This window comes from Halyomorpha halys, unplaced genomic scaffold, assembly GCF_000696795.3.
Source record: "Halyomorpha halys isolate HHAL.00 unplaced genomic scaffold, Hhal_1.1 Scaffold760.1, whole genome shotgun sequence".
Taxonomy (NCBI): domain Eukaryota; kingdom Metazoa; phylum Arthropoda; class Insecta; order Hemiptera; family Pentatomidae; genus Halyomorpha; species Halyomorpha halys.
In genome coordinates, this window is record NW_027106953.1 from 340,159 (window position 1) to 359,788 (window position 19,630).

The following is a 19,630-nucleotide window of genomic DNA, read 5'->3' on the forward strand; positions in this document are numbered from 1 at the left end:
TAGAACTTGCTACTACATTATAACTGGAGATTATTGTTTTACATTAATAGTACACAATTTATTGATTTGGATACAAAATTACTTCATAATAATAGTATGAATATAATTTAATAATAATTACTTCAGTAAAATGTTCATAATAATACTAGTAGACCTTGAAATATTTTTAATTTACAACAATTACTCATAATATTCTTCTTGTCATTTTCCTGTAAAAGTTTGAGTAATTAAGTCAAAATTCAATATTGTGGCTAACATTAAGCCAATATTCTTTTCATACTTTCTTTTCTGATTAAACTATAAACATCATACATATATATGGATTAGGATACACTATCTGAGTATGATAAAAGTACATGCTATTATTTATTATAGATTAAAATGGTTTGTTTTTACTTACTTACAAGGAATTTATATTTCAAAAAGAAACAGAGTTAACTCTGATAAATAAAATACAAAAAGTATAGTTATTATGATTCAAATCACTGTGATTGTTACGAACCAACTGCTACAAAATAGGAATGGGATTAAATCTATAATAACAAAAAATTTGAAGGCTTTTCAAGATAAATATTTTAATTTTATGAAATTCTCCTTCTTTATTGGCGCTACACTCTGTGAGGGTCAAGGCCGGCCACCTGCTTCCAAAGGCTGCCTGCAACTTTGACCACCAGTCATCTTTCTGCTGTGCTGCTGCTCTCCAGTTTTGAAGGTCCAGAATGGACCAAATGTCATCTGCCACACCGTCAGTCCAACACAGCCCACGTCTATTTGTTCTACTTACTCTGTATGTGTAAACTTTGCCTCTAATATCGTCCTCAGAACTTGCCTCGCTTACCGTAGTCGACTTATTTTAATGACAGTGACAATTTTGTCATTGTAGGGGCCATCAGTATGCTGTCTTCAAACTCCATTATTACACACCACCTCATATATTCTATGATGGATTCAGCATTCATTCCTAGCAAGATTGAATTCCTGACTTCTAGGGAGTGTCCAGGAATCTGATCTGCGGGTCTAACAAGAGTTTTATAAAGGCGTGCCTTAGTAGTTCTAGATACCTCTCTGCTTCTAAGATCCATCTTGATATCTCTCTGCATCTCGAGTCCATGGTTTTACCTATTTGCAGCCATTATCCGATGATGGATTTCAGAATTAATGTCATTTCTGGTGTTCACCTGAGTTCCCAGGTATATAAATTCTCCTACTTTCTCGAAGGTGTGCTGGTCAATATAAACCTATTCATCATCATGAACCGGACCAATGGGGTTGGCATGCATGTATTTCATCTTTTGCTCGTTTACCTCTAGTCCTTTCCTTCCAGTTTCGCTTTGTACGTCGAGAAAGGCATCCTTCATCACTCCAAAAGTCCTCTCAATCATGTTATGTCATCAGGAAAGGCTAAAATCATAGTTGAGCTGTTGAGTAATCACCCACCTGAAGGTAAGTTAACCAGTCCCCCCTGTCTGAGTCCCTTATGTGTGTAAACACAACACTTCACATTCTTCATTTTCACTCGGACCAGGCGTACAAGTTTTGATGGGATTTCTAACTTCAGCATTTCATTGTAAAGTTCCTCTCATCTTTTATTGGCTCAGCTGCAAATTAGTACCCTATTAATGATGTATTCTATAAAAGTTGTTATTAAAATTAAAATTTTCATCCTGAGAATTATATAAATTTTAAATTCTTTTTTAATTTCATTTTTAATTTGTTTTCAATTCCTCTAGTTGTGGAACTGAACATCTCAAATATACCTAAATGTAGTCGTAGGGTTTAGTGTATATTTGAGATGTTCAGTTCCACAACTAGAGGAATTGAAAACAAATTAATCTCAAATATACACTAAAGCCTACGACTACATTTAGGTATATTTGGACATATGATACATATTGAAGAATTGGTTTTCTCTAGAACCAACATGTTCCTCTCTTATCAAATAAACCAAATTCAGAATATTTCAAATTGATCATAGTACCCCTTGTACCATTTAATTGATCCAAAAACACATCTTTATATTCCAAGGGTCATTTCCTATTTTACTCATCTTACTTATTACTTATTACTCAGTTTTATTATATGTTGGAAAGTTATTAGTTACCTTGGCCTAGCTCCTGTAATTCTATGAGTACTGGAGTTTAAAAATGTCTTGTCCATTCTTTTTTTTTTAAGCCTACTTGTTTTTTCTATAAAGTTTATTGTGATTAAAAGTGAAAAAAATTGCTTGAAACATTCCACTGAAAATTGAAAATTTTCAAAAGAGTACATTATATGTGAGTACACAACAACATATTGTCACAATAGAAGCCACTTATAATTTTATCATCTTTCCAGGAGAGTATGAAAATGTATTAATCATAAATGTATAACTGTAAAATTTTTCAAACTAATATTGTTTTCAGTTACAGAATCAAAAATTTTTAAAAAAACTGGTTTACATATCTCAATTTCTGTACAAAATGAGATAAGTTATGTTGTTGCTATAGTTACAATATCTGCGATTATCCAAAGATTTTTTTAAAATGGGTGATCAACGGTTTTAAATTTATGAATGAATATTCTTGATGTTTAATTATAAAACAGTTAATATGAAATTCACATTCTGCATAAATGAGCCAAACATTCAAATGAATTTTTTCTCCCTCTATTGAAAAGCTCCCTCTGAAAATGTTATAAAGTTTTTATGATTATCTAGTACAGATTATTAGTGAAAAAATATATATATTAAAATTGGAAAATGGACTTGTTTGGTTTTTGAAACTCTACACCTCATACCATTTAGATTTGTAGTTTTCATTGTAATAGGATAGGTAATTTTTTTTTTTGTTCAGTAAAATTTTGAGTTCGTTTAATGGATAAAATTCTGTTTTCAGATTTTTTTTATTATTAAAACAACTGTTAACAGTAGAGAACATAGTTTCAAATAAATATTATGTTCTGCGAATATTCTTATACATAGTCATATATCGTGTTATTTATAACAAACGGAAATTAAAATAAATAAAAAGTCATCTGTTAGAATTTTAAACTAACTTTGTACCTTTCATTCTTAATTAAGTGTAATAATGAATGAAATGAAAAATAGTTTATAAATGGAATATGGTCCGGGTGCGGTCAAATTAAAGTCAAAATAGTAATATTATTATTCAAATAGTAATAATATTCTTCTTTTTATCTGTTACTATTTCCGTTTTCATTTATTGTTTATAACCTTTAATTTTTAAATTTCATTCTATACCCTTGTAATTTTCCATTTACTTTTTTTACTTATGTTAAGTTTTTGTATCTTTTTTTTAGCCCTGACGAAGCCCTGCAACATGGGGCGAAACGTTGGCTCAAATAAAAATAGTACTTAATAGTAAAAAAATAATAATAATAAAAAAAATAGTACTATTTTAGTTTAATTTGACTGCACTCAGACCATATTCCATTTATTGATATACACAGCCAATCTGCAATCTTCCTGAAAAATAGTTAATTATTTTGGGACTAGGTCCTTTTAGAACAATTACAAAAGTAATTTTAATTTTATAATAACATTTATTGACCAAAAAACAGAGTGGTCACACTTAATTATAACTTTTATACAGAGAAGAAAAAAATTGATCAATTAATAAACTGACTAAATAAAAAACAAAACAAAAAGGTAATTACAAAATATCTTTACTATTATAATGATGGATTAGATTGGAGAAGTAAAAAGTAGTTAAATAGAAGGATTTTAAATAAGGGAAGGGTTGGTACATGACATATGTTAGAGAGAATCGAGTTCCAGAGATATGCAGCTCGGGTAAAAAATGATTTATCAAATGCAGCAGTTCGGTGAGATGGAGAGTAGATGTCAGATAAACATGACCTGGTAGTATGGGATTGGACTGTGAATTATAATTGTATAATGCTTTTTTGTACTAAGTATAATACTTTTACAAAGTATAATATTTTTTGTAAGTATAACAAGTATGATATAATGGGATCAGAAGTCATGAGTTCCAGTTTATTTTAATATTCATTAGTTAGTAAGATTTTATGCCTATTATGTAATGAAAACTGAGTCAGATAAACAGGCATAAATTGAGACTTTTCTGGGATCCTTATCGGCAAGTAAATTACTTCTTTTTGGTAGGTGGTTCTTCTTTTCATTTCCACAACCTTTTGCTGCTTTTAATATGCAATTTCTTTGTTAGATCCATTTTTATTGTTGTTTAACTAATGGTACTTTCACTCGACTATTTATTATTGGATTTTCTCTTAGCATTTTATGATAAGTTGCTATATGCATTGTAATATTCCTTATATTTCATCTGTATTAATAATAAAAAAAAATAATCATGTATATTGTTTTTCGAGCTGATAAAATGAAATGTGTGGGATATAAATTCTATAATGCTTCATTATCTTAGGTTTTTTTCCGGACAAAAATATTTTTATTAATTTGTTAAAAAGAATTTGATTTTTTTATTCCAATAAAGTTCTAGTACCCTGGATTGTGTAATTTTTTGTTTTATTTGAGATTGTCTATAACACTTGTTATTGAAAGTCAAATTCTGTACTCTCTAAGAATTATTCTTATTTACAGTACTTACTATGGCTATTATAATAATTTTGAAAAATGCTGTGTAATTATTATTCAAACTTATTTTATGCTTGAATCTCTTTTCCACCAAGTACATTTTTATATTTGGTGTTGATTTCTGCACTTAATTCAGTTTTGAAAAAAAAAAAATTGTGAAAGCCTGAAGGCCATTTTTTTATCAGACTTCAATTGTACTAAGTCCCACAGCTTTAAAGATATCAATTTTAATACACTATCCAAAAGGACAGCATGCCATATAATTTTGTAAAGTCATGCAGTAGTAAAAATATTATAAACAGGTAATTATTATACTAGAATTCTGTTCAACCTTTCGCTTTGAACAGCCCTGCAAAGTGGGACGAAACGTCGGACATTATAATAGTTATAAACTATTTGTTCTTTTTTTGACCACAACCCTGACCATCTTCTTATATTTAAATTTTTATGGTCAACTATATCCACATATATATATGTAATTATACTAGATTTAATCAATTAAAAAATTTTTTTTAGTAATGACTATAGAGTAATAGTTATCTGGGTTATATATTTATTTTTTAAATAAATTTTGCAATAACAGTTTCTGCATAATTTTTATTTTCAAAATTGAGCAACTGTTATGAAAACATTTTTTATTTAAATTATTACAATTATTTAAAAAAAAAAATATTGAGCAGCTGTTAAATAAAAATAGAATTGTTCTTTAAAAAAATGCTAGTTTTTATTTTATTTATTTTTTTTAAACAAACAAAGTACAGTTATAAATTCCAATAAAGATAATAAATAAAATAAAAAAGTTTTGGTTTATTTGAATTTTAATTCTTGAAATTTATCAATGAATTTGTAACTCTTATAGAAAACGACATTCAGTTATAAAAAAAAATATGCACAGCTCTTAAATAGGGGCAATATCTATTTTATTTGACCGACATTTACTTTTTTTTTTTGTATTTATTGAAATTTACATAAAAATACATCTAGTGAATGGGATGTTAGATCAAATCTAAAGTGCTTAAGATTGGGCTTCTAAATTTATTTTTCATAATACTAAGAAAATACCAAGAAGCTGGTTGTTGATTTATTAATATATTAAAAATCTTTAAATTTTAATTCTGTTTGTTAATAAGAAATACTGAATCTCAAATTTAGTTCTTGATTATTTATATAATTATTCACTTTTTGAGCATTAAGTATTATTTTTTAAATGCTGTATTTTATTATATCCTTACTTTATTCTCAGAAAAATACTATAATATAAAAAAATACTATATTTTTTTTACTTTTAAAAATTGTTATAAAAATATTTAAAAATTTATATACAGTTCATTAACAATAAAATACTTTATTTGAAATTTTATTTTTATTTAAATTTGTTTTTTATTATTTCAATAATGATTCAGTTTGTTAGGATTGAAGATTTTTTTTTATGTATTTATTCTTGAGAAAAAAATTATATTTTAAAGTTTTGTTGAAAAACTGGAAAAATTTGAATTTTTTTTTTTTAAAATATATTAAAAATTACTCATTTTCAGTGACTGGTAATTTTTTTTTTATTTAGTAGTATGTAATTATATGTTCTATTTTTGGAGTTATTTATTAGCCTTCTTACTTGAACCTTTTATTTTTATAAATTTTACATAATTACAATATTTTTCATTAACGATTTATAATATTAAAGGCTTTAAAATGTGACAAAATTTCGATTAGAAATTACATAGAAAGTGACCATTAAAAAATTATTTATGTATATTGAAACAAAAATCTATTGGGAAAAATAAGAAAAAAACATTAGATAAAAATATCAAAACCTGAAAATGGATGTAGAGTCAGTACTTTGAAAGGAATATTTTTATTAAAAATAATTTTAAAGAATAATTATAAAGAATACTTTATAAAAATAAAATATTGAAGTAAGAAAAGCAATAAATTACACCTCAAAAAGTTAATTTTTATTAAAATAAGCATTGAAATAAAAAGCGAAGGGGGGGGGGGTGCTCTAACAGCTGCTATGATATAGAAGAAAAATTTTCGTTTCTTTTTCGTAGAAATATATTTTTAAGCAGTTTTCTTATTTCTTTAATATTCCTAGCGAAGTAAATTTCACTATTTTCCCAACTGAATGATCGAATGGTGAGTATTATATCTTGTCCATCGGTTCGATTATCTGTAGTGCACGAGTGACCGAGTGCGACGGCGCGGACGGGGAGTACCAGAGTGGTAGCCGCGACGCGAGAAGCCCCCAGCTGGAGGTGTGAAAGAGCTCTAAAGAAGCCTGGTCTAGCCGAGGATGGGACCTGGCAGGAGTCTGTCCTGGTGAAGAGAGTGGAAACCCTTGAAGGGGAGACGAGGGCAGTATCCAGAGGGAGGAGGCGGTGTGGTCTTAGGAAGAGGGATCAATAGCAGAGAGGAGGAGTGACGTCACACAGCAGGGAGGGCTGAATGAGTGAAGCCGGATGGGGCGGTCCGGCCGGCTGGTCGCCGTGACGAGAGACTGGCATGTTGCTGACCGAGCCGGCCGCCCTGGACGATATGGCAGAGGGCCCCGACCTCTCCCACCTCACCCCGGAGGAGAGGCACATCATTGAGTCCGTCATGATTAGGCACCAGCAGGAGGAGATGAGGGAGCACGAGATCATGAGGTAATTACATCTTCATCTTCTCTATCTGAAACACAAGTCAACTCAATAAATATATCAATATTTACATAAATAACAATCCAATATAAATATGTAGAAAAAGGGATCTTACAACTTGAATCCCACAACTTGTATATTAAATACCTATAATCAATTCATTTTATGTTGTAATTCCCTTGAAACTTCATTTATAACCACCACTCGTTGAAAACCCCACTTTTCTAACCTCAAAATGAACGCTATATCAAAAAATACTCCTTTAACATGATACCCTTTTCGCAACGACCTCATTTGATTTTACATTCCCTTTTTGACAAATGTATGCATCTATTTTCTCCTCTAATATTCCAGCATGTTAACAACTTAATAAGATCTTTGACCACCATCGTTCTTCAATTACCTTTATAAGTCTAACTCAACTCAATTCAGGACCAACTGTAGGTGAAAACCTAGCTCTTTTAAACTTGAAATAATCTGTAAATTCTGTGACTAAGCCATTGTCCCCTTTCCGAAACGACCTTGCTTGACTTAAGGGGGCCATTTTTGACAATCCATTATATATATTTTATTCTGTTGCATGTTATAGTTGGAGATCCTTTCAAAATAAAATTTGATACAATGGCATTTTGAAGCTATTACAAAGTTGTATTTTTCCTAATAACTTATTTTTTTCAAAATATGAATTCATACTATTACACAACGGCCGCATGCTAGTTCTTTCAATCAAACAATAAAAAATCTCAGGACTATATAATTTATCAATTTCACAATAAAAATTACTGTTAATCATTAGAAAACGGAATTACATAAAAAGTTAACCATTATTTTTATTTATGAATGAGTAAAAAGGGTTCCTCGATAGGAAAATATATTTCAAAATTGAATTTTCCTTTAAATTTCAAAAATAGTAGCTGGTATTTTTAAGTGTATAAAATTTTAATTCCCGTATAAAGATGAAGTCTGCGCGTGGAGAGGGTAAATATATTGTACTTTACCGATAAATTCAGTTTCCATAGATTTCAAAGTTAAATTTTCTTTCACAGTTTGCATAATTTCAAATCGACAGTTGTATTAAAATTTTCTTTCAAATAAACCTTTACACGTATAATAACGGCAATATTTTGTGTAATGGTTTCCCATTGATAAGATCTAGAATTTAAACCATCCAGTTGATTTATTAGTGATTGAGTCGAGTTAATGAGATTTTTTTAATTATATTTAATGACTATTTGGTTTAGTAACAACAGTCTCCTGTGAGTTCAGTGAGCTTGGTTACTTATCGTCAATGGCTGAAATATTGTATATAGATGATAAGGTTTGCTGGAATATCGATTTTTTTTTTTAATATTATTTTATTACGTAATATTACTATGTTATATCATTTATACCCCAGAATCGAGTTAAATGAAGAATTTAATGTACTTTCAGATACAAAAAAAAATATATTTTTTTTTTACATTATTCCAGTAAGGTTAATGGAATTTCGTTGTATCGGTTTAAACTTTTTCACAATTGTAAATACTTATCCCATAAAAATCCCTAACTAGTAAATTCCTGAATAGAAAATAAGCATTCCAAATTAATGGAAAAGTATCAATTTTATCGATTGATTTATTTTATTTTTTGTTTTTACATAAGTGATTTTACTCTTTTTTAAGTACTGTAGTTTTATGCAGGTTTTGATTAATTAAAAAAAAAATTAAAAATGTTTTAAATGCCTCTCTGTATCGGACAAATCGAGAATCTGGGCTGCGGGGTCGAGTTCTCCAGTATAACCTTCCCTTCTCCTACTCCCTAAAGTGGTTATATTCATTTTACTTAGCACAAAAATTTTCAAATTGCTATTTTGAACTTTTTTAAAAATAATTTATTCACCATTAATGTATATTCCTCATTCAAGTTATATGGTATGTCAAAACTCGGTCGATATAATTTTTCTAAAGAGTAATTATCATTATTATTCAATGCGCTAGTTTTTAATGAACTTCCTTTATTATTATGAAGTTTAGTGAAATTTGATAAGTTTTAAATGCTCTTATGATAAATTTAAATTATCTTTTTTTTTCTTAATGCAAGCCAAGTACAAGGTATATTACTGCTTTGCTTGAACAATGGCCTATCAAACAAAAAAATAAGTTTTGTTGTTTAAATAAAATGATATGTATCCAAGTTAAGTCTCAAAACACTCTTTATTATTCCCTTAACTGCTCAACGTTTCGGCCAACCCGGCCATCCTCAAGAACAATCAATCTTAAGTATAAATTTACACCTGATATTCAACAATTTATAAATTTTTTGCAGGCTATCCTGCCCCGGTTAATTTCAGTCAAATCACCCTATCTTGTCACTTTCCCGTTAAATTTTAAAACTTAATTTTTTTACAGATTCACCTACACGCAATTATCATATAATATATATTTTTTTATGATGATTATAAAATCTTATAGAGAGTAATGATAGTGTTATGTGAATCTGTAATTAAAATTTTTTTTAATTGAAAGTGTCAAAATAGGTTAGTTTGACTAAAATTAATGACCTGGGCCGAATAGCGTTCAAAAAGTTTTTAAATTGTTGAATATTAACTGTAAGTTTATATTTAAGATTGTCATTGAGTGTGGCCGGGTTGCTCAAAAACGTTTGAAGGCTAAGTAAATAATAAAGAGTGTTTTGAGACTTAACTTGTATACAAATTATTTTATTTAAACAAAAGGTTTTGTTTTAGTCTGGAAAAGACCGCAGTTCCAAAGATAGTACTGTAGACTGTGGTTACTTTATATACTGAGGTCATCCTACAGACTTTCCTAAAGCTATTAGAGTTGTTACAAATTGACAACAGTTTACGATAAAATCTATGGAATACCTCAAACACAAAATAAAGTAAAAAACACTTTTTTTTGTGAGATGTGTTATCATGTAAACATATTATATATATATATATATATATATATAATATAAACATTACTGTAAATAATAAATAATATTTACAACCTTTTTAAAAAGATGAAATTTGATATCTTGGTTTTTTTTTTCCTTTTCTTCAAAAATGTCTTCTTAGCTCACATATACATTATTTTATTTAAAAAAAATTATATATGTTAAAAATTGTTATTAGTGGTCAATGAATTCTATTTATGCATAATAGTGTATAAATTCACTATTAAACAAGTTAATTTTTAATCTTTAGGCTACGTTAAAATTTGCAATAATGTTAATTTTTAAAGATGTATTTTTTTTACTTAAAAATATTGATAAGAATCTAACTAATTTGTTAGTCTTTACAATTGCGATTACCAGTTTTCTTGAATGACATTCGATTTTTTTTTTTTTTTTTACAGCTAGCGTTTTCGGCGTTAGTTTTGTGTGTTTAATATTAAAATGCTTATTTTATGAATTACTGTTATATACGCATGAAACTTGGCATTGATGAAATGGAAGATTCCTATTTTTTTCATCTTTTCTTTTAAACAATCTTAATAATGTGTTCAATAGTAATAACAGTTGTTTGAAATTATATTCACAAAATAAATAAGAAAATTATGAATTAGTGACTAAATATCGTGCATTCAGGGTTACTTAAAAATTTCATTTGCTCTTTCCCTTAATAATAAATTTTTAATGTCTCAAATACTTAATTTAATAATGAATGTTCATTTCATTTAATGATTTTGTTTTTTGACCCAATTTTGCAAAACATTTTCATTGTCAGTTAAAACTTATTAACAATAATCATTATGCAGAATGTTACGAGTAAAGCTACATAGCAAGACCAATAATTCTCAAAGTTGCTCCCCGGAGCGCCGCGGTGCCATCTTAAGGGCGCCGCAAAATGTATGCTGACAAAAGTTCAAGAATTTAGCAACTTTCGAGTCTTTCGTTGTTTTCTATTCAATACGCATCTTTTGAAACGGCTAGGGCGTAAGCACTGCTCCCCACTTTTTCGCTGTTAAATGGGTAATCACTTTTATAAAGGATAGTTTTTCAATTATTCAAGAAAATCAAAAATTTAGAAAAAAAAAATCCGGGGGAGCTGCAAACCGAAAAAGATTGGGAACCCACGCTATAGACATTTTTTTAAAGTTATATAAATATTTTAAAATTTCTTTCTTAATTGTCATTATAGTAGCGCAGGCTGCCAACCATTACTGGGCACAAATTCCTACCCAACACTGCTTTAATACTTTCGTCACTCCCATGAACTTACAGCATTGCTACAAATTATTGGGTATAAAACTTAATCAATTAACATATTAATATGAATTACGAAAAACGTCCACACATATTTAAACTTATACCTCTGTGACATCCAGCGAATCTTTGAAATTCAGTAATGCTCTTAGCGGATACATGACATAACTTTAGTCCGACATTCATTGAGGTACTCGCTCTAAGAAAAAATGGTTAACAACAATAACTGAAGACATGAGTGAATTATGATGTTTTGTGACATTTTAGAAAAAAGTGAGATATGTCAGGAATGCGGTCAAGAAGAATAAATAGTTTTCAATTATTTATTGGTCGCCGACGTTTCGACCCAAAATGTAGGTCTTCATCAGGAATGTTGGCTGGAAATGTACACAAAGAACCAATAAAAAGTTGAAAACTATTTTTTCTTCTTGTTTTATGGAACTTTGATCACCTCTTTCCTTTAAATTCACGATCAATCGTCTATATACAATATTTTAAATAATCATTTCTACACAGTACTATAATTGTACTTGGGTTTTAGAAAAAACAGAGATTTTTGTCTTGATGAATATTTTAAAAATGAAGATGGTCAGGATTGCGGTAAAGAAGTAAAATAAAAAGTATTTAACTATTTATTGGTTGCCGAGGTTTCGACCCAATATGTTGGTCTTCTTCACGGATGTTGGTTGGATATGTACACAAAAAAACAATAAATAGTTGAAAACTGTTTTCTCTTATTGTATTGGTAACCCCTATCATCTATCTTCTTTAAATTCACGGTCAATCGTCTATAAATAGTATTTTAATTATTTATTTCTACACAGTCGGTACTTGTTTAATTTTTCTTAGCCTTAGGTTGTTTTCAAAAGTTAAAATTATCTTTATGATTGTAAAACAGAAATAAATAAACATTGAATTCAATTTTTTTTCCCCGATTCATATTTTTGTAGTAACATGGTACGCTCATTCTCTTGTTTCTTCAGTGCTCTCTAAATCTACATACAAATTCTAAATTGAGAAATAAACTAATACTTTTAGTTGCTTAGTTAAGCTTGAATAATAAATAAAAACTGAAAATGTTTCATTCTAAAATGTTACAAATGCTGCATTAAGGTACATACCAATTCGTACAATTAATGGAAATATCATCAAAGTCGGATTAACTGTAGTAGTTGTCAGTTTACTTTACTTGTCAGTTGTTTTTAACAAACTTTTTTAAACTGGGAAGGAAAAAAAATGATGTAACTCAAATTCATTCTGACATTTTCACTTTTGACTCAAGGAAAGAACAAACAAACGAATTTCATAGGTGTTCCAATTATGTTATTATAATTTATAAAATAGAGTACAATTAAAACTAGAGACAAGTATAATTATTAGGTTCACTATTGGTCTTTTCCCACAAGAGTTTTGATCATAATCAAACTGACGAGCGCATATACACTAGGTCTCTTCAGTCCCAAAACCTGTACCTTCCATGCCCCTACCAGTTTTATGATAATGAAAACTCGTGTTGGAACATGTCTTTTGGGTGTTTCCAAATTCCTAATTCTTTATCAACCTACCATAATTTTAAAAAAATTAATGTAAATTGTTTTATATTGAATGAGTTGCTTCATATTATGTCACTGGTTGAATTATCAGTGCGTTATTACTTACGTTCTATCCCATCGACCGTATGTTCTGCTCTTGTGGGTTATAACCTGACACCATTAACTTATTCGTATTTATGCTAATTAAGGCACTGACCTGTGGGGATTATCGCTTGAGCGGGCATAATGAGAGAAAATCGATATCTGTGATCCAATCAAAGCGTTAATAATAATCATATTATAATCATGGTGATATTGGTGAGGTAAAGTTGCCTGGAAATTTTTTTTTATTTTTTTACTTATTGACATTTTCTACTGTATTTACATACAAATACATCTAGTAAATGTGATGTTAGATTGCTATGGTATGATACAGACATGTAGAGAAACTACCAATTGGTAGCACTCTAATTGCATTTCAACATTAGAAGTTCTCAAGGCCCACCATCTTTTCAGGGGTCTCTGTCGATTTTCAGAAATGAAAGAGGAAGCAAGGTTAGAAACTGGTGAGTTTGGGAGTTTATAATGGAAGGTTTAAAATCTGATTCGGGCTAGATAGGTTACAAATGAAACATTAATATCTTCATGGATGATTTTATTCGTGGAATAATAAGGAGCTATGAGGAATTTACGAATGATTTTTGATTATAAGGATCGCATACGAGAGGAATTCGCAGGTTTAGTGGAGTCCCAAAGTTCAACTCCGTATGTCCAGATAGGCCTTATTATAGGCATTTAGATCAGTCTTTTGTAATGGATTCGAAGTTGGAAGTTTCGACGAACGAGGGTTGTGATATGGGATTGGAGAGTCTGGGATGCAACTAAAGGGTTATTATTAACTGCGAGCACACGTGTGTCATCGACATAAGTGGTGAGGATAGTTTTAGGATTGGTTGGGATGTCTGCTGTAATAAAAGTGAGGCCAAAAAGGCGTGCCTTATGATAAACCCAAGAGGAGTAGGAGCCAATACTAGCTGCCTTATGTTTCAGTTTAGATTACAATGGCGAAAATTCCCATTGACCTCAATGTAAATCTGAGCTCAGAGGGTGTGGCTTACTTCCCGCTTTTGATAATAATCGGATTCGGTATACCCATTCGCAACAACAATGAGTGGGTTGGTGAAGTCATACTTCAGTATCCATAATAGATATTTCTTACTAAAAACAACTGAGGTCATAGCATTTCGAAATTTACATGACTTAAGAAACTAACAGACTTCATCCTAAAAAATTAACCTTAGTTATTATTATTCTTACTTTTAAACCTTATTTGTTATTGAGTTTCAATATGAACTATCAAAATTTATTTTTCTTTTCGTATTTATTTTCTTTTTCTCAAAAGGACCAAATATCCCTCTTTGGAAAAACTGACTAATGGTTAAATTAAAATTTAGACTTTTTCATATTATTTAGCTTTATGGACAACATTGTTATTTTCGCCAGTTCATTAACTTCATCCTTGAGCAGTGCGAATCGGTGGGGTTTAATATCAATATACATAAAAAATAGATAATAATGAATTCACAAAAAGAGAGGTCAAAGTAAATAACAATAAATCAGTTTTATCGAGCAATATATTTACTTAGGACAGTCCATTTCATTTAAAGATAGAAAAAATAAAATAAATAGAAGGATAAGCATGGGAGAGGAAAAATACTAGAGCATGAAACACATTTTTAAAAGTCAACTGCTTCCAGGATTAATAGGGGATAGGGATCTATGGGGTAAAGTAATAAAGAACCTATTGTAAGCAATCATTTATATTTGTTCAAATATAAGTGTTATAAATTAAGTGTTCAAATATAACATAGAAAATACTTTAGTGAATTAAATTGGAAAATTAGTAATTTTAAAGTATTGGAAATATGTGTATATCCGGTTGTTTTATACAGATCTCATATATGGTCGGCAACAGGAAACAATTTTGAAAAATTGGCGTGGATATAAAAGCAATTTTCAAGAAGTATGATGGGTAACAAAACAAAAGACTGCAACAGAAAAGTACAGTCTACAATTAAAGTGAAAAGAAGCACATAAACCGAAATGGAGGTTGGCTGGTCACATTGCCAGACTTGACACCAGAAGATGATCTAAAATTGATACCGAGGGAACACAAGGAGAGAAAGATCAATCACAAGATGGCGAAATGAGATGAGTGCAAAAAGTGGGAAACTGTTACTAAGAATGGGAATCTATGGGGTAAAGTACTAAAGAACCTAATGTAAGCAATCATTTATATTTAAGTGTTCAAATATAACTTAGGAAATACTTTATTTAATTATTATATTATTTATTTAATTATATATTATTATAAATTAATAATTTTAAATTATTTAAAATAATTAAGTAATGAAGTTAAATTAATTTTTGTACATTCTTCATGTTTATAAACCGGACTCTTACCTCCCAAGGGAGAAGGTTTCAGTTATGTAAAGAATGCAAATAAAGCTATTACCATTATTTTTATGTTATTTAGATTATTCTTTAGGGTCCCTTATAATGATCTATTATTTCTTGGAAAGCACTGAGAACAGCAAGTTCTGAAATATCGATCGCACTCTGTTATCTGCTTAAAAGTGGTTTTCTCTATGTGGGTTGTTAAAGAGATAGCACACGAATAGTTCTATAACAAAAACTTCACTTTGTAGAAATATTGTAACGACTAAAATCACTCTTTTTTAACTCCAATTAATTATAAATGTTCGAATCGAGTAAATTGAAATCATGGTGTGTTGAAATGACTCATCATGAATCATGTTCGCGTATGCTAATGATGTAATTTATTCAAAGTTCGTATATCATGATTCTTGCGTTCGTGATTAGATTATTAGGATTCTTGAGTCCTTGGTAGCTTATTTAATTTATATTGATGAAGTAATTCCTGGTACGTTTATGCCTTTATTAATATAACGTCAGATTTATTATTAATGTTAATATATAATATTATGTCAGATCCAATGGTCAGGCTTCTAACCTTCATCAGCCCTATTCTCGGACATATAACTCATTCATAATTTATATTACGGGGAACAAGTGAATAAATAATTGACTCCATAATTATTCAAGCAAAGTAATTTTAATTACTCCATTGACCTTCACCATATATCATTTTTTTAAAAGTGAAATACATTGAAAGTCGAAAACAGAGGTTTTGAGATATTTAATATTAAACTTTTTTTAATGTTATGGAAATGGTAATTTACTTTTTATAAGCAGATCTTTATGATATAAATGAAGACTTTGGAGTTTAATCTTTTTAACATTTTTAACATTAGACTGAAAAAACCAAATGACTCAAAACTAGAAAATTTTGACATAATGTCCAACTTATCTTGACCAACGATATAGTTACTAGCCTTCTCTCGAATCAAAAAAAAAAAAAGTCATTCTTCTGTATGATTGTATGCCACAATTATTGTTTAAACGGAATCCTCCTTCTCTTTAAATCCCTTTAAAAAGTTTGATATTTACAATTATTTCTTAAGAAAAATCTTGAAAAAAAGTTATGTAGAAATGAAAAAAATTTGAACATAACCTACCAAAGTATAAATTTTAAGGTGAATTATATGTATTTATGAGGTTGTTTCAAAAATAATTTAATTTATTTAAAAACAAAAATATGAAATAAAAATCTATATCGGATTTTATTAATTAGCTGAGAGAGAGAGAGAGAGAGAGAGAGACGTATTTTATTCAAAATTTATATAATCTTTTCATTTTTTTGAGACTGGTTTTATTGTTTAAATAAAATAATTAGTATCCAAATCTCAAACATTGTTTACTATTTCTCTAAATTTATAACATTTCGGCCAACATAGGCACCCTCAAGGACAATCTTAAGTATTAAGTTACACCTCATATCTAACTGATAACCTTTTACCAGCAAATTAATTTTAGTCGAATTACCCTATTTTTTCACTTTTTCATTAAATTTTGAAACTTTATTATCACACAATATTTGTATTGTAAAGTTTTTCGTATTTTTCGCAGGTTTTCTTATAAATCCGTTTATTTATTTTCGAATAATTCGAAAACTATAAATCTCTCTGAACCTTTTTAATACCTCAATGAAAAAAAAATCTTGGGCCAATATTATTATAGATATCGCAACCGAATTTATTTTTGAGCTTGGTAGCACAAGCTGAAAGAAAAGTCATGTGACTGGGCATACACATTTTAAAATTTTATTTATAACCTTAACACTTCCTTCAGACTGTTTAATATTGTTTTATTAAATAAAATGTTATCCATTTTAGTCTCAATATATATACAATTTTAGAACCAAATCATTTAGAAAACAACTTCATGCAGGCTATTCTGCTGAGATCATTTATATCAATCCACAAATTTCCCTATTTAGTCAATTGTTCAAATTAAATAATTTAAGTTTTTTATTTAATGTGAACAATTGACTAATTAGGGTAATTTGTGGACTGATATAAATGGCCTGGGCCGAATAGCCTGCATGAAGTTGTTTTCTAAATGATTTGGTTCTAAAATTGTATTAAGATTGTCCTTGAGGATGGCCCAATTGGCCGAAACGTCGGACGTATAAAGGCATAAAAAAAATGTTTTGAGTCTAAAATTGACAAAATTTTATTTTATTAGACAATTTTTTTTTACTGTTAAAGTGAAATGAAACTGTTTTATACGGATTTGTTTTAAACAATATATATGTTTGAGAACCCTTAAGCTGATTTTCAAATTCCTTATATAAACAACCAAAGCATGGATGAGTGGATGAGAAGCCAGTGGCTATAACTTCGCTGATAAGGAATATTCGGCAATCAATCCTTACTACCTTGTTAATTAATGATAATTTCACAATTTTCGTTAACTAATAACTATTTTTAAAATCCGTCACCTCTATAAGTGCTTGAGTATGTATGTAAATGAGTATGGTGGTTTATTTAATTTATATTGAGGTGTTATTTTATGCATGGACTTAAACAATCGCCAACATTGTCTACTTCCCATAGAATCAGACCCAATGGTTTCGATTCTAACATTCATATATTCCATTATATTATCATATTCATAATTTCCACGATGCTCTTTTCTTCTTGATTGGCTTCAAACTTCGAGCTAGAGTCTCATTATCCATCCCTATCATTTGTTTTAACCAACTTAAAATTTCTTTTGGTATGCTATGGGTATGATTTGAATTAAATCGATGTATTTTTTTTTGTCCCATTTGGTTAATTTATATTAGATTTTTCTGTGGTATATATTTTATAAGTAAATCTGTTCCTCAGTTGAGGATGATAGATAATACCTGAGGAATTCATTTTTCGTCTGTTTCGGCATTTTACTTTTCCTCTTCGCTCTATAGACTAACAAGAGCCTGCATTAGTACTGTATTCATTTATGGATCCTTGTGTCTTGAAGTCATTTATTTATAACAACTTAATATTCAAAAACGAGACCGCCTATGATCATTCAAATTTAAGATCGATTCACACTATACGTTCTATCCCCTTACTGTCCCCCTTCCTTTCCATTCATATACCGTTTCCTAATATTAATTTCCACTTTTTATGAAAATGAAACAGAAAGTACAGTATGAATCGATCTTTAAATGAACTGTTATATTTAGCTGCTTTCACAACTTTTTTATTAACTGTAATAAACAAATGTAATCGAAGTACAAAACTGTGCTGTACAAAACTATAGAGCTTGGTAGTGGGACTAGCTACCCAATGGCTACAACCATTATTTTACTTGAGAAGGTCACGGAACCACCTTCTTTTCAGACAATTGAAGCAGTTTTATAGAGAAGATAAATTGCCGAGAAAAGTGAGGCTAAATCGTTGAGCCTTGTTGGCCATGGTGGGCGTGTCAGAGGAGTTAGGGCCCATTCACCGGCTGCCCTCTCTGTTTATATTACAGTTGTTGAGTTATTCTAATCTTATATACGAAGTTCTTCAGAATTATAAGAGCATTTTTTTCTGCTGAAATTGTTTTTATGTCCGTCCGGCATTCACGCAAAAAAAAAAAAAACATCAAAACTCTCAAAAGAAAAAATTACTAAATTTTGATTTCTGATGAAAATTCATGTTTTAGGTTTTTAAAGGAAGCTTAAAACGAATTTGACTTGATTTTTTCCTAAAAATAATGTATTTCGCCTACTTTACTGAAAGTGTCTTTTAGTTTTTGTAATTTTTTATACAATTAAACTGATTCAATACGATTTTCTTCTTATTTTATAGGAAAGAACAAATTGGTATGCAATTACTTTTAAATCCATTCAGAGTAAGGGCAGAAAACCAAAATATAAAAAATTGCTTTAATTACATTTTTCCTCGGTTCTTAGAGCGCATTAGAAAGAATACAATGACACTTTTAGAATATTTTTCAACAAAGTATCACCAAAAACGCTAATTGAATTGGCGTTACCACGTCCGTAATAGACCTCTCGTTGGTTAAGTTTATGGAACAGCTCTACTGATTCTAATCAGTTTTATTTTGAAAAATAATCTACTATATATTTAGATTGTTTGTTATAGGAAACCAATCGGGCATCATAAATAAATTTTATATTTTACTAGACTTTTTGCGAAACTCTACTTTTGTTTCCTTGATGAAAGTCATTATATTTAATTTTTATTATAGGATACTCTTCAAACAACTTTATGTAGTTTTTG

General features: G+C 29.3%; 1 protein-coding gene across 1 annotated transcript in view; it reads left to right on the top strand.

The window, feature by feature from the left end:
- Positions 1 to 6,776: 6,776 nt before the first annotated feature.
- Rim (Rab3 interacting molecule) overlaps positions 6,777 to 19,630 on the top strand; it is a gene marked incomplete in the record, with an annotated part of 186,328 nt that continues 173,474 nt past the window's right edge. The window contains 1 exon segment of the mRNA XM_067045239.1: positions 6,777 to 7,212. Coding sequence (XP_066901340.1) covers positions 7,070 to 7,212 — 143 coding nt within the window.